The following is a 12,467-nucleotide window of genomic DNA, read 5'->3' on the forward strand; positions in this document are numbered from 1 at the left end:
CAAAAAATGTACTGAAATGATTGAATATGATGTTTAATATCCTTGATAAATATATATTGCATAAAGTAAAGGTATATTGCATAAAGTTATTTATAATTATGTGAGTATATAGTATATTATATAATATGCATACGGAAATGTGTGTGAATAAATATATATTATAATATAATTAATATATTATATGATATAATATAATTAACATATTGTATATGATGGAAATGATAATATATCATTTTATCATATCATTTCAAGATAATATTCATAATTTCAAGATGATAAAATTTGAAAATTTTAATTAAAAAAATTGAAAATTATTAAAAAATAAATTTTAATTGATATCTTATATGGAAAATGATATGATATGATATATATATATATATATATATCTTATATATCTTATATATATCTTATATATATATATATATATATATATATCTTATATTTTTATCGTTAATATTTATTTTTATTTTCAATATATATATATATTTTATTGTAAACTAAAGAAAAACTAGTAATATCCAATGAAATTATCTAATATTTTTACTTGCATAGCTTTGGCAGTATAGATTCTAAGTATAGTTTCTGGTTTACTTTGCGTTATCGTTAAATGTGTTTAAGATGTCATATGTTTAAAATATACATATATTATATAAAGAGTTTTATATATTTACACATTTAAGATTTTTTTATTTTTCTTCTATATTATATGATAAAATTAATTATTTTTAGTAGTACAGTTTTTGTAGTGCATATTTTAATTTATATAAAATTTTTCAAGGTTTGAAGTTTAAGTTTAAGTGCTATTATAATTTTATAATAATCTAAAATAATGAATGCAAAAAATACATGTCGATATTTTATGTTATATCTAGATGCAAAATTTGGAATTAAAGAAAAATTTATCTAATGATAGAGTATTTAATGCAATAAATAAAATATTTATATCATTAGAAGATGATGATATACATAGAATTAATAAGTCTTTATTGCTGGTATGTTTTTATATTATATGTTATGATATTATATATTAGTTTATATATAATAATATATATTATATAATTGTATATTATTATATATAGTTATATGTATATTATATGTATATAATGTATATTATTATATTATATATTTTATTATATAATATTATAATTTAATTCAATAGGTGATTCAAGCTATGATAAATCTCATGAAATCAGAGGATTCATTGTTTAAAAAAGCATACCAAGAAATTATTTTTATAGGTAGTTTTTATAAAGGAACAAAAATAGAAAAACCAAATGAATTTGATTTAAATATTATTTTAAAATTACCTTTTAATAATAAACAAATAAATGTAAGAATATTTTTATTTAATTATAATAATCTTAAGTTATTTTTTAATTCTTAATGATATTATATAATTATATAATATAATTCTTAATGATATGAAAATTTTTTTTCCATCCAGTTTTATTCGGAAAGGCCAGCTTTCGTCCAAATTCAAATAGATCAATCATCTATATATAATTCATCTAAATATGATCTTCTCTCAGATAAAGAAAAAAAGTTGAAGAATAAATTATAATTATTATAATTTATATAATAATATATAAACAATTTCATTATATTTTTATATAAAATATTATTTTTTTTTTAGAACATATAACAGTATTATTGATTCTGGCTATTTAAATCCAGATAAATTTCGTTTTTGGATTCAAAGAATTCTATCTAAAGTTCTTAATAAATTACCAAAAGTTGAAGATAAATATGAATTAATAGTAAATAATCAAAAGATAAAAATCAAAATAATAGAGAGTGGTCCTGCATATACAATAATAATAAATATGCCACATGAAACTGAAAATATTCATATTGATTTAGCTCCAACATTAGCTTTCCATATAAATAACATTAATCAGTTTACTTCAAAATTTAATGAACTTCAAAATGTTTGTATGTCTATTATATTTAAATAAAAATATTTTTATATTATAAAAATTTTTTGTTTTTAGTGTCGAAATGAAACATGGTTTGCAATTCCATTACCATTAACAGATAATGATTCTAATAATAAAAATCTTTATTGGAGACTTTCTTTTAGTTATCAAGAGAAAGAAATTCTTGCTAAATATGGTCGTATAAAACCAGTCATACGTCAAATAAAGGTTGTTTAATAAATTATGTACTTTAATTTTAATATTACAAAACATTTCTAACATTGTTGTGTTTTTTTAGAAATTAAGAGATACACAAAATTGGAAAAGTATTGCAAGTTATTACATAGAAACTTTATTTTTACATAAAATAGAAGAATTAAAAAATGATCTTGAAAAAATACCATTTACATTATTTTTATTTAAAGTAAGATATAATATATATGTGTAATGATATATATAATATATAATATTAGAATCAATATGTATAAAAAATTTATAATTTTCATTATTTGTATTATTCATATGAATTATTATTGTTTTTAGATGCTTCAAGAATTATATTATGCTTGTGATAAGCACATGTTGGAATTTTATTGGGATAAACAGTATAATTTATTCTCAAAGATTAGTAAAATAGAAATGCGTAACATAACTTACCGCTTAAAAAATATTATAAGCAATATTGAAAAATGTTCAAGTGATCAATTCATATTAGCTAAATATATTTGTAAGTTGTGCTTTTTAAAATTACGAAATGATGATATTTGAAATATAATTTTTCACAATTTTTTCTTCTTTTAATATAAAATTCAATATAAATGATTGCATGATTAATAAAACAAAAATTATTATTATGAAATTTTTCTTCAAAAATTAATAATCATTGTAAATGATTGTTTATATTGAATCTAAATTTTATTATTTTTTTTTTATTACAGTAAATTCAAACGAATTACAATTATTAAAAGAAAAAATAAATAACAATCAATATATAGAAGGTATATATTAATTATAATTAATATATTATAATAAAATATAATTATATTATATTCATAATTATAATTATATTATATTATAATTATAATTTTATATTAAAATATATTTATATAATTTTATAGATCGAAATAATGAGATACAAGAAGAAAATAGTAATTTATGTATAATAATTTGATTTATTTTAAAATATTTTTATATAACAAAACAAAATATTTTTATATAACAAAATTATTTTTTAATATTAAAAATTTTATTCAAAGTTTATAAAACTTCATAAATATATATTTTATAATATTTTATAAATATATATTCAATATATTTCTAATAATTTTGTATTTAATTTTATACTCAAAATATTTTCAAATTAGAACATTGATATTAATTAATTTTAAACATTTTATTTTTTTAGTATATTTATTTTGTTAATATGTTTCATATGTTTATATCTTTTCAATTATGATTTTTATGTAATATATTGTATTTAATATAAAATTTGAAACATAAAATAATTTATTTTAAAAACATTCATATTATATTATTAATTATTATATATATAATTATTATAAATATATATTAATTTATATATATTTGTTAAATAATTGTATTATATTAAAAAAAAAATTTAAAAAATAAAAGAGTTTTTGATATATCAAAATAAATACTATTTACTTATATGATTAATTAGAGGTATTGCATTAGAATCAGCCCAATCTACAAAAAAGTTTCCTAAGTGAATAGCACAGCGAATCATTGTAAGACAATCTCCTTCAGCACTATGTGCACTTTCAGGCTCGGTACCAAAAATATGTTTACAAACATTAGTTAATTTAAAATTTATTGGTCGACTATTTGTAAAATCTAATTTTCTTCTTGCGTTTATACTTCTTTTTCTGTCCTGAAAATTTTTATCAGAATGTTGAATTTTTATAATTTGATTCTTAGGTGTTTTTTCATTCAGTTCTTGCATTTTTTTATAATAATTAGTTTGTGGAGTATTAGATATACTATTAGAATGAGATATAGTTTTCTCAATTTTAAGAAAAGTGTCATTTTTGTTATCATTATTTGTATTTATAATAGAATCTAATGCATCAGATAAAATTTTATCATAACCATCATTCAATAAAGTACTAACTTCAATATTACAAGAATTAATTTGGTTATTCATTTTTTTTGATTCTTCACGTAAAAAGAAGTCTTTTACTAACTGTAGCATATCAATACTTAAAATATTTTCACTGAAACTCTTTAAAAATTAAAATTAGATTATTTAATTAGATTATATTAATATCAAATTATTCATATCATAAAACTATGAATTATAAATACCTTGTCAATAGTTTTAAGTTCTGATAAAAAGATGGGATAATCAAAATTATTTCCATTATAAGCTACAAAGCAAGTTGGTGCTTTTTGTCGATTTATAAAATTTATTATTAAATTATATACATCACAGTTAAAATGTTGAATTTCACATAAATTTTCATTAGATAAACCTAACAATATAAGTTTTATTCATATAAAACTTAAAGAATATAGAAGTCTATGTGAAATAAATTATTAAATTATTAAATTAAAAATTAATTATTATAATTAAATTACATATTACCTGTCAATGTTTCAATCTCTTTTGAAAGATTCAAATTTGGATGTATTGGTAAAACAAGTTTTTGTAAAACTCTTGGTAAAAAATCCTTAGTATTACATACAGCAGTTCTTGATACTGCTATTAATGATAACTCGGTTACTTTTGGCATACAACTTTTTGTTATTAATCCTGTTGTTTCCAAGTCAAAGAATATAAATGTTCGTATCATTTTTAACGAATTTAAAATTGCAATATGAATTTCTATTAAAAAATAAAATTTTAATTATTAATTATAAAATTAATAATTTTCTATTTTGGAATAAATAAAAATAAAATATTATTTTTATTCAAACCTTTTTAATCATGTGTATTAAAATACAATTATGTTAAATAGTTAAAATACTAATGATATATATAAATATTTATTTTTTAGAATGATGATAAAATATTTGTATTGCATTTGATAATTATTTTAAATTATTAATTAAAATAAATTTTTAATATTATTTTTTATTAAACATGAAATCTTTTTTCACATGCAATAAAATTAATAATAAATATTTCCTTCATTACAATTATTTTAACTTTAAAATAAAAGTTTTAAATTATTGATAAATAAAAAATCTATCTTTCAATCATGACAAGTTAGAAGTGATACAGGTTATATATCATATTATTAAGTTTTAAACAATTTTTCAAAACTAACGCCATCTCGCGTTTGGATGATCGAAGCTATGACTTATTATTAGCATAGCAGCATATGCAAGGAGGTATACTAATTGTGACGTCACAGACAAGGAAGGCAATATTCTACAAGAAGGATAGAAAATATCTTTCGATAAGACGGAAAACTCATTAATTATTCGTTTTTTAGTCAAAATTTTGGCACTTTTAAAACCGCATTTAAAAGATAAAATTTTAGCCAAGTTTCTCGTTACAATTTTAATATGAAATTCTTTATCATTAAGTATTTATTAACGATTAACGTGTCATTCATTTCCATGCATCGGTGACGCCATATTGAATATTTATTAATTAATCTTTTTCAATTAAAAATTTCAGCATTTTGCATTAATGACAAAGAATTTTACACTAAAATTGATGTAAGAAATTTGCCTAAAGTTCTAACTTTTAGATGCGATATTGAAAGTGACGAAATTTTCTTTAAAAAACCAGTAATTAATGAATTTTCAATATAGCGTTTTTGATGTGTTAGAACATATGATGCGTTAATCATTATTAATCGTTAATAATTAATTAATGGCGAAGAATTTTATATTAAAATTGATACGAGAAACTTGTTTGAAGTTCTAGCTTTAAGATGCAATCTTAAAAGTGTCGAAATTTTGCGTAAAAAATGCATAATTAATAAATTTTCAATATAGCGTTTTCGATGTATTAGAACGTATGACGCATTAATAATTATTAATCGTTAATAATTAATTAATGGTAAAGAATTTTATATTAAAATTGATACGAGAAACTTGTTTGAAGTTCTAGCTTTAAGATGCAATCTTAAAAATGCCGAAATTTTGCGTAGAAAACGCATAATTAATAAATTTTCAATATGGCGTCTTCGATGTATTAGAACGTATGACGCATTAATAATTATTAATCGTTAATAATTAATTAATGGTAAAGAATTTTATATCAAAATTGATACGAGAAACTTGTTTGAAGTTCTAGCTTTAAGATGCAATCTTAAAAGTGCCGAAATTTTGTATAAAAAATGTGTAATTAATTAATATTCCATGTATCGTTTCCGTAGTAGTGGGAGATGATCTCTATCCTTTTCTTATAATGATGCTTTCTTTGTCTACGACTTCGCATACCTCCTTGTATATTCTGCTATGCTAATAACAAGTCCAAACTTCGGTGATCCAAACGCGAGATGGCGCTGATCATCAATATTTTTTGTTGATTCTTGTCTATCTTATGTACAAAATGTTATTCGTCAACAATTTGTAGCAAATTGAAAGAATAATATTCCAGTTTGTATTTATTATATGAAACAAAACAATTTTGATATATGTTAAATATTTAAAATGGTTTATTATTGTTTATATAAAATTTAGTTCTTCTTTATAATGAAAACTGTATGTATGTAAATGGTAAATATTTTAAATATATTTTATAATACTTTGATCATAATGTCGACGGATTTAATGAACATCGATGGCCATATAAAAAGATTGCAAAAAGAGACCTTAACTCCATATAAAATAGCAACTGTTATTTTAATTAAAGAATATTGTAATGAAACGACAAAAGGTAATTTAATATTAATAATTCTGAAATTATTTAATATAAATAAATAATATTTTTTTTCAGCAATTGTGGAAAGACGTGACTTTTGTTTAGTTGCATTGAAATTGATTCAAGTAAGTATTATTAATTAAGAAAAAAAGAAAACTTTATATTTTTAAATATATCTTGATATATTTTTTAAATTTAATAAAATGAAATATTTTACTAGTATATACTACTTACTATATAGTAAAATTTTAGTATTTAATTTTATTATTTAAGTTAAATAAATGAAGTCTTTTTTTATATTTTTTTGGTTAGTCCCCTGACATGGAGCTTAATACACTTTTGAATATTTTATATTCTCCTGAATATATTTTACATCGATTTGCACATCACATGGAAGTACAATTGAATGTATTAAGAGGGAAAGGAGTTGAAGGATTATTAGATTTATTTGATAATGTTGGACGACTTATGAAACCAACATTGGATCATTCTCTTTCTTTGCCTGCTCTAAATAAAAATTCTGTTCTTGGATTATATATAAGAAGAGTTATAATTTTTTTTGAAAAGTTACCATTTGATCAAGTTGTAGCCTTATATGAAGCTTTAAAAAAATATCTTGATAATAGGATTAATACTTTTGATGGTTCTGATGTATCTGCAAGTTCTAAAACAAAAGATTCATATTCAAATGAGTATGTATTTATTATATTTATAATCTATACATGTATTGTACATAGAATTTATTTTAATTTCTTTATATTTTAATAGAACTAAAACTTGGGGTGGAAGACAAGCTGAGTTACTCGTTGCACAACAAGCACATGCATTGCAGACAGATGAACATAAAGCAATGTCTCCTGCAGAACTTCAAGTTCTTGTACGAGAACTTTTAAATTGTAGTCCTTATTATGCTGAAGCTGTGAGTACTATGTGGTAAGAACATTTTTCCCAATTATTTGAGAAAATATAATTATGATATTTTTTATATCTCTTACTTTTTATATTCTTTAATATATTTCAGCATTATTTAAGTTATTTAAACTGTCTAAGAGTCAATGAATACTGTGGAGCTATAGACAGTCTCTATCATTGCTTTGATAGATTAGCACCTTTGGAAAATCGTTCCGCACCTGAAGAAAGATCACGTATTTTTAGATATGCAGCTTTAAATTTAGCAGTTTTACATGCTCAATTTAATCATAAGTATGTTTTATATAAGTTTTAAAATTTATATATTTTTTTAATGTATAAATATGCGTAATTATTTGTGTTGTTATTTTCTTTTTATTTAAGAGAAGTAGCTCAAGCTGCTTTAAAAGAAGCTATCATGATGGCTCAAGAAGCTGGAGATAATGTATGTTTACAATTAGCACATGCTTGGATGTATCATTTAACTACCAAACAAAAGTGAGTTAAAATTTTTTCAATAAATAATTAATACTTAATTTCTTTATGTTAGAAATAAAATTGTAAATATAAAAAATTTATTTGTATATATATATATAAAATATTTTAGGGGACCTCTTATAGAAAGATCAGTTGGTAAAGCAAGTATGTTAGGAATAACTCATACAACTGGATTAGGACTTATTGCATATGCTCATAATTCTGCATTAGAAGCTAAAAATCCATCACAAGTGTTTGAGGCATATATTTTTTTAATTCAATTATATTTGATATACATATATACTAAATTAAATTATTCAGAATTATTTTTATAATATATTTATTGTAGACCCTGATGAAATCTGATGTTTTAAATTGTCAACATTCCATGATAGATTTAATGTCGATGACGTATGCGGAAAAATCTGCATTATGGGCATATTATGGTAAAACTGAAATGTCTTCTGTTTGTGCACAATTATTACTCTTACACAATACAGGAGATAAAAAACAACATATGTTTAATGGTCCATCTACTTGTCAAGCTGTTGTTAATATTGCAAACATCTTAGTAGAATTTGGAGAATATTTTTTGGTTGATATTGTACTTGCTCATGCTAAAGAAAGATTTCCCAATGAACCATGTAATAAGGTATCATTTATATGAATCCATATCAAATTGATATTATTGATTTAATATTAAATGAATTATTTATATAAGTTTATATATGATTGCATACTATTTTTTTTATATATTTGTTTTATAGATATGGATGCTAAGTGAGCAACTTTATGTATTTACACAATTAATGAGACAAGAAAAATGGAGTGAAGCTGAAGCAATAGCGTTAAATATTTCAAGTTTAGATCCTTTGGAATGTAAATTTAGGTATAATAATATTTAAAGATATTATTTCATTATATATCAGTATTCGTATATTCGGTATATATATCATGAAATTTAAAATATCTTCAAACTCCTTCATTTTTAATGATATGTATGTATACATAATTTTTATATTTATAAATTTGAATAGATTAGCGGAAGTTTGTTTAGAAAAAGGAGATTATCCGAAAGGTTTAGAATGTATTGATAATATTGAGAAAGATGAACAAATAACTCCTCAAAATAAAATAAGAGCTATGATTCTTTTAAGTCAAATAATGTGTGCTTCTGTTTCATCAGAGAGTGGAATTGTAGGAGTTAATTCATTAGTACTTTTAAATACAGCATTAGAATTGGCAATAAAGAATCATTTATCTTATTATAAAGCATTAATAAAAATGCATCTTGCAAACATTCAGGTAACTAAATTAGTTAATATTTTTTTCTATGATTTGAAGTTACACATTCACAATTATTGTTATTAAGTATATTTATATTAATATTTTCAGTTAATAATGGGTATGCCAACTTTAGCATTAAATTTAGTAGAGGAAGCAATTACGCAAATTTTAGCGCATGGAGGATATTATGATCAAGGTAGAGCGTTTATTTTATATGCAAAATGTTTAGTCGCTACTGCTCCAATATGCGACAAAACTCGAAAGGAAGTAATTTTAAAAGCTATTAAAGCTCTTTCCAAAGCAAAAAATTATTTTACGAAAATCGAAGCATATGGAAAACTAAGAGTTACATTATGTTTAGAATCTTTACTATGTCATGAGATTGATCTTAAAACTGAACGAAATCAATGTGCTTTTGAATTTCGTCAATTAGATCAACAACTTCTTACAAAACTAGATAATTTATCATTATATTGAAAACAGAAAAAAAAAAAAAAATAAAAAACGATAAACATACAAATATATGTATAAATTGAAATAATACTCTTTTTTTTCTGTGTATTAAGGAACGAAACATTCAATTGTATTTTCGTAAAAATCTTTCTTTTTATATTGAAACGTTAAATATTCATTAATTAAAAATTATAATCTTATGATATTAATACGATATTAATACGATATTCATATAATCATTGTAATAAGTTATTTGTATGTATATGGTTATTTTTTAAAATAAAAGATGTTAATAAATTGATGTTAATAAAAGTTTTTAATATAAAATTAATATAAAACTTACCTGAAATATATTCTGAAAATGATTATTTAATCTATTATAAAATAAAATAATGGAGGAGAAATAAAGAATTTTTAAATAATAATGACAAGTATACAATAGAAACATTTATTTATAGAGTCTGCCGCGAAGATACAACAGAATTTTCCATATTCTAAAGTTTTTTACCTACTCCTATTATGGGAGTTAGGTATAGTTCATACGAGTTATCTTCATTTCTTGTTTATCATTTGCCAACAAGTTTTTCTGTTCAAAAATCAACTCGCATGAATCACATAGTAAGTGCACACAGGACACAGATAGGTGAATGATAACGCACGAAAATCACGAGGATTTTTATTTAATCCCAAAAATTTTCAGCGAATCGTCAAAGATGTATAGATGGTACTTTCATCGAAGAAACTTTGAATGCGTATACTTAAGTGATAGATTACATCCGTTGAAAAACACGCACACATTTTTGAAATTTATCGACATTTTTTGTGAGCAATTTTTATCTTATTCAAATACTTTTTATTTTGTGAAAAGCATTTTTCTTATAATAATATTTTCTTTTTCTATAATACTAATAGCAGGACTTATTTTGCGAATATATTTCTTTCTTTTCTTGTTAACTTTTAAAACAGATATGTTTTTTTTTTTCGAAAGTATTCGTTTCAATAATTATATGTTTAAATAAACCCGTAATTTTTCAGATATGGATGCTCACTTCGATTTTTTTTTCAAATTTTTCACGCTAAAGTGCACGTATTTTCGGTGCAACAAAGGGGGGAAGACATATGAATATACACAGCCGGGTTTACACATAATGTTTTTTTTTTTTTTTTTTTTTTTTTACAATACAAGAGTGACATAGTTTAGAAAACATTTCTATATTGTCACAATACGATTTCTTTATTTGCTCCGATGTATTGAATTTAATTACGCACAATTAAGCGTTTGCCTAGTTAATTTTTTTTTTTTATAGCAATTTTATATTTTATTGTTTCTAATACAACAAAAATATTATCTATAATTATATCTCATTAATTATAATTAATTAATTATTAATAGAATATAATAAGAACATATATAAAAATTTAATATATGTACTTATATTATAACATATAATAACAAATTGGAAGAAATTGGAGGAATTTATATTGATTTTTAATGAAATCCATTCTTTTGAGAAATATATAGAATTCTCTATAATTTTTCGAATGACAATGAAAATTTTAATTTGTGATATACATAGTTCTTCGAATTGATATTTTAATTTCCCTGCACCATAAAAATATGAAGTGGAGCACTATCTGCTCGAGTTTTATTCAAAGATCGTATATTAGAATACACATTTTTCTTTATAATAAATTTTATAATACATAACTATTCTATTAAAAATAGCATCGTTACCATGGACATTATTCTGAAACATATATACGAAATACCAAAATATTGATCGTTGTTCAAAATGTTCAAAATAGAGATGATTTTATAATCACTTTTTCTAACTTAAAAGCCTTTAAATTATGATACCGATAATTACATATCATTATTCATAATAAAGCATGAATTTCATAACGATTATTTTAATCTTAATGAAATTTAAATAAAAAATTTTCATACTTTCTCAATTGTTCCAATAATTATAAACATTTTTACGAATTTACATCATTAATATAATATATAATGTGATTTGTTAAAAAAAAAAAATTGTTTGCGCCTTTAAACAATAAAAACAGCCGAGCAAATTAATCATTCAAAGCTGTGCATTTCGTTCGAGGTAGGTTCTTCATTTTTTTTTTCTCGTTCAATGTTATCCTGATTGAGCTTTTAGAAGACTTTTTAGGCGGGCAAGAATCAAAAGCGACGAGAAGTTCTTTCCTTTCGAATCTTTTCCTTTTGTTACAATTTTCTCGACTTTTTGACGAGATTCTGTCCGTTTTGTCGAGCATAGGACGGTAAGGTTGCTCGTAGAGAAGTAATTTACACACCATCATCGTTAAACAGAGGATATTGATGAGAACAATCAAACTTCCATGACTCTTTGCACGGAATTGATATCGAGTGCACAGTTGCCAGTTGTATCGGGAGAATCTTGGAGGTATTCTTCGGATGGCGTCATTCCGGCGGTTCTCATGTCGTCTCTCACTCGTTCCACCTGAAACGAATAATGTTTCTTTCTTTATTTTTTTTATTTTTTTTTATTAAACAAAGAGAAATAGAAAATTTTTTCAATTCACAAGACGTAGATTGGTTTTTC

At 22.0% G+C, this 12,467-nt stretch overlaps 4 protein-coding genes across 4 annotated transcripts in view; 2 read left to right on the plus strand and 2 right to left on the minus strand.

The window, feature by feature from the left end:
* Positions 1–566: 566 nt before the first annotated feature.
* Positions 567–3,065, plus strand: LOC122710711. Its single transcript, XM_043928742.1, has 10 exons — positions 567–778; positions 873–992; positions 1,160–1,330; positions 1,445–1,542; positions 1,634–1,928; positions 1,992–2,144; positions 2,215–2,340; positions 2,460–2,643; positions 2,855–2,908; positions 3,049–3,065. Exons 1-10 carry the CDS (start codon positions 707–709, stop codon positions 3,063–3,065), a joined length of 1,290 nt encoding a protein of 429 aa, XP_043784677.1. The 5' UTR covers positions 567–706.
* Positions 3,066–3,490: 425 nt separating this feature from the next.
* Positions 3,491–4,897, minus strand: LOC122710650. The gene is made up of 4 exons (XM_043928628.1): positions 4,854–4,897; positions 4,522–4,761; positions 4,242–4,408; positions 3,491–4,158 (listed from the first exon to the last, which is right to left on the minus strand). Exons 2-4 carry the CDS (start codon positions 4,727–4,729, stop codon positions 3,574–3,576), a joined length of 960 nt encoding a protein of 319 aa, XP_043784563.1. The 5' UTR covers positions 4,730–4,761; positions 4,854–4,897; the 3' UTR covers positions 3,491–3,573.
* Positions 4,898–6,523: 1,626 nt separating this feature from the next.
* LOC122710604 (anaphase-promoting complex subunit 5) lies at positions 6,524–10,041 on the plus strand. Its single transcript, XM_043928552.1, has 11 exons — positions 6,524–6,771; positions 6,832–6,881; positions 7,069–7,448; positions 7,525–7,675; positions 7,778–7,959; positions 8,050–8,163; positions 8,273–8,402; positions 8,492–8,794; positions 8,910–9,031; positions 9,180–9,447; positions 9,538–10,041. Exons 1-11 carry the CDS (start codon positions 6,609–6,611, stop codon positions 9,904–9,906), a joined length of 2,232 nt encoding a protein of 743 aa, XP_043784487.1. The 5' UTR covers positions 6,524–6,608; the 3' UTR covers positions 9,907–10,041.
* A 1,808-nt stretch (positions 10,042–11,849) lies between these two features.
* LOC122710599 (dipeptidase 1-like) overlaps positions 11,850–12,467 on the minus strand; it is a 64,367-nt gene continuing 63,749 nt past the window's right edge. Inside the window, exon 8 of the mRNA XM_043928546.1 lies at positions 11,850–12,365. Within this exon, the coding sequence (XP_043784481.1) occupies positions 12,234–12,365 (132 nt within the window). The 3' untranslated portion in view covers positions 11,850–12,233. The remainder of the gene's footprint in view (positions 12,366–12,467) is intronic.

Source organism: Apis laboriosa, unplaced genomic scaffold (assembly GCF_014066325.1).
Source record: "Apis laboriosa isolate Shangri-la unplaced genomic scaffold, ASM1406632v1 scaffold14_cov150, whole genome shotgun sequence".
Classification (NCBI taxonomy): Eukaryota; Metazoa; Arthropoda; class Insecta; order Hymenoptera; family Apidae; genus Apis; species Apis laboriosa.